The sequence below is a fragment of the Dioscorea cayenensis genome, chromosome 2 (assembly GCF_009730915.1).
Source record: "Dioscorea cayenensis subsp. rotundata cultivar TDr96_F1 chromosome 2, TDr96_F1_v2_PseudoChromosome.rev07_lg8_w22 25.fasta, whole genome shotgun sequence".
NCBI lineage: Eukaryota > Viridiplantae > Streptophyta > Magnoliopsida > Dioscoreales > Dioscoreaceae > Dioscorea > Dioscorea cayenensis.
In genome coordinates, this window is record NC_052472.1 from 18,951,893 (window position 1) to 18,954,833 (window position 2,941).

Here is a 2,941-nt window from a genome sequence, read left to right on the forward strand (position 1 = left end):
AGTAAATGGGATTAATGGCAATTTAGATCCTAAAACCGACGAGGGGATGTCCTGTCCTCACATCAGCATCTGATAAAGCAAGTGTCACCGTCAAATGCGTTTGAGTTTTGCAGCACCTGGGGAGCAGCATGCCTCACTTTTGCGTTAGAACACACATTCTGATGATATAACAGGCAAAAGCAGGCTTCCAGTCCTCACTACATTCAATTGCAATGAGTTGTGGGACAAGTCCATATGACAAAGCTTACTGCAGATTAGGCAAAGGCCAGAGTTCGTTAAGACACCCATCAAAGAGTGAAGAGAGATGCAGTAGGCTCCAGTTTAGATAATTGGCCGATGTTTTCTGGGACTGTTCCATTTAGCTTGTTTTTCCCATACGCAATGTTTTTAGACCCATACTTCTTTCCGAAAGCAGAAAAATCCTTATTCTCCTGCATTTAGACAATCCATCAATAAGATCATCAATACCTCCACTGATAGAATTGCTTGTAAAAATCTAGGTCTGTAACTCGCATAAGTTCCCCATGCCTTTTGGCAATGTTCCAGTGATGTTGTTCTTGGATAAATCAAGCTCCACAAGCTAGAGAGCTTTCCCATAGATTCTGGTAATTTCCCTGTGATGCCATTGCGGCATTCTCCACTGCTGCAATTGCCTGAGATTGCAAAAACTCTCTGGCAACTTTCCATGCATCATATGGACAAATCTAGGAGCTGAAGGTGAACAAGATTTCCTATAGTTTTCTAGTAAATTACCACTGAGATTGTTGCCTCCAGATGCACTGAGTAGCTGCAAAAGTGTGAGATTGCCGAAGGAATCCGGGAAGCCTCCACTGATCATATTCCTTGACAAATCGAAGTATTGCAGGTTTCTTAGATCCCCAATGCTTGCGGGCATCAATCCCTGAACTTGGTTACTGGACAAATCAAAAGTACTCTAAATTTGTAAGATTGCTCAGAGATTCAGGAATGCTTCCATTGAATTTATTTACTGACAAATCAAGTTTCTCCAAGCTACCAAGATTTCCCATGGACTCTGGAATCACTCCATCAAAGAGTTTTGGAGTCAAGCTCAAGAATCTCAAGCTACATGAAGTTACCAATGGTGACGGTAACTTGCCATAGAGCTTACAGATAGAAAGATCAAGATGAACAAGGCTTGTGAGATGGAACAACCATTGAGGGCAAAGTGATGTTCAGGTCATAATTCATAGAAAGATCAAGCACACGAAGAGATGTGAAGTTGAGATGATGAAGCAGAGTAGTACCATGAATACCACCAACTCGGAGGCCAGCATTAGAGAGTTTCAAGACAAGAAGAGAGAGCATATAATGTCATGAAAGCCAACCATGCACGTTAGAGGTCCACTCCACTCAAGTCAAGGTAGCATAAAAGTCATTTCAAGAGAGCCAGTGGAGGTCATTAGCTTGTAGATATAAATTTGAGCTAAGATCAAAATAGCACAAGCATGATAAGTTTCCAAAGGTATGGGGAAGGATTCCACTGAATTCAGCATTAGAGAGGTTAAGGTAGTCAAGGTTGGCAAGAGAGCCAATGAAGTCTGGGATGGGAGAAACCTTGGAAGTCGTTATTGCTCAAATCTAAGTAGTTTAAATGGTGAAGCTGAATGAGAAGAGTTCAACTTACTTGGTGGTGGTATGGGATGAATGGGATCATAATAAGGGTATTGCAGATCAAGCTTGGTGACATGGCCGGTTTCATTGTTGCAGGACACTCCCCTCCAGTTGCAGCAGTCATGACCAGTCCAAGATGAGAAAGCTTTTGTTGTTACTCCACATGCCTGCTTTGATGCTGAGAAGGGCTGTCCCTTTCCAGTCTTAATGCAGTTACCATGAACTTGAGAGTGAGGTGAGGCAGCTGTGATGCCACAAGGCAAAAGTAGAGAAAGGAAGAAGTTGATAGGAGCCATGAGAGAGATGAGACTACTGAGACTACTGTCACTTGACTTAATGCATGTCTTCACAATGCTTTCATTATATATAAACAATGATTCTGGAGATGATGAAACAGGTATGAAATTTTCATTTGGTGCTCAGGTCTTTTTGAAATTTAAGTTCCGTCAAAGTAAACGTTTTTTTAGGCTTTGATCGCGTTTTGTTCATAAAATTAGCAATATATTTTTGTAAAAAGTTGGCTCAAGCGAGGTTTGATCAGTGTAATTTCATAGAAATATAAAAATATATAACACAGAGACTTCAACTAATCACATATACGTCCACATTTGTTGAATACTATTTAAAAATAATAATAATAATTTTCGCTCGTTATTGAAGATTCAGACAGTGACAAGATATTTGAGTTGAATTTCAACTTAAACAAATCTATAATAAAAATTTAATAAAGTTAGCCAATGAAAAATAATTTTTCTAAATACCCATCAAAGTTATCTTAGCATGGCCAAGTCCATGATCTTTGAATAAAAGTCCTAAGCGCTTAACTAATTAAATCATATATGTAATTCAAAATAGTTTTTTTTTTGTAATAGTGTGACATTGCATGGTTAAATAATATTTTTAAATGTTACTTTGGTCATCCACTTCTAATTGTCCTTTAATCCCAGATTGGGTTAAGGTTCAATTTTTTATTAAAAGTGGATAAATCACAATTTTACTATGAAAGCAGGAAAGAAGACAAGACAAATGCACAAAAGTAAAAACAAATACAAAAATGAAAGTATGGTCTGAGGGTCTCTTACTAGCAATGAGGCATTCAAAACAAGAAGAAGGAAAAAGGCGGAGGAAACTAAAAAGAGAAGCGATAGACGTGAAGGCTACAGATGCGGAATCACGAGCCCGCCCTGAGTTGCGCAGGGAAAATAGACTACTCCAAGGCTATATTAGAATATGTATCGCCGGTATTATTCGCGACTCTTGCGCTCATGAAGTTGTGGGAGCGCTTGATCCTTTGAGATGCTTCGTTGAG

General features: G+C 39.1%; 1 protein-coding gene across 1 annotated transcript; it reads right to left on the reverse strand.

Moving 5' to 3' along the window:
* Positions 1-287: 287 nt before the first annotated feature.
* LOC120273889 (probable LRR receptor-like serine/threonine-protein kinase At1g34110) lies at positions 288-1,928 on the reverse strand. Its single transcript, XM_039280633.1, has 6 exons — positions 1,646-1,928; positions 1,463-1,559; positions 934-1,083; positions 754-830; positions 529-653; positions 288-431 (listed from the first exon to the last, which is right to left on the reverse strand). Exons 1-6 carry the CDS (start codon positions 1,926-1,928, stop codon positions 288-290), a joined length of 876 nt encoding a protein of 291 aa, XP_039136567.1.
* Positions 1,929-2,941: the final 1,013 nt, after the last annotated feature.

Coding starts and splice junctions, on each gene's coding strand:
- LOC120273889 (XM_039280633.1), bottom strand. CDS start 1,928: ATGGCTCCTATCAACTTCTTCCTTTCTCTACTTTTGCCTTGTGGCATC. Junction 831..933: donor AGCAATCTTACAAATTTAGA/GTACTTTTGATT, acceptor GAATATGATCAG/TGGAGGCTTCCCGGATTCCT. Junction 432..528: donor CACTGGAACATTGCCAAAAG/GCATGGGGAACT, acceptor GTCTAAATGCAG/GAGAATAAGGATTTTTCTGC.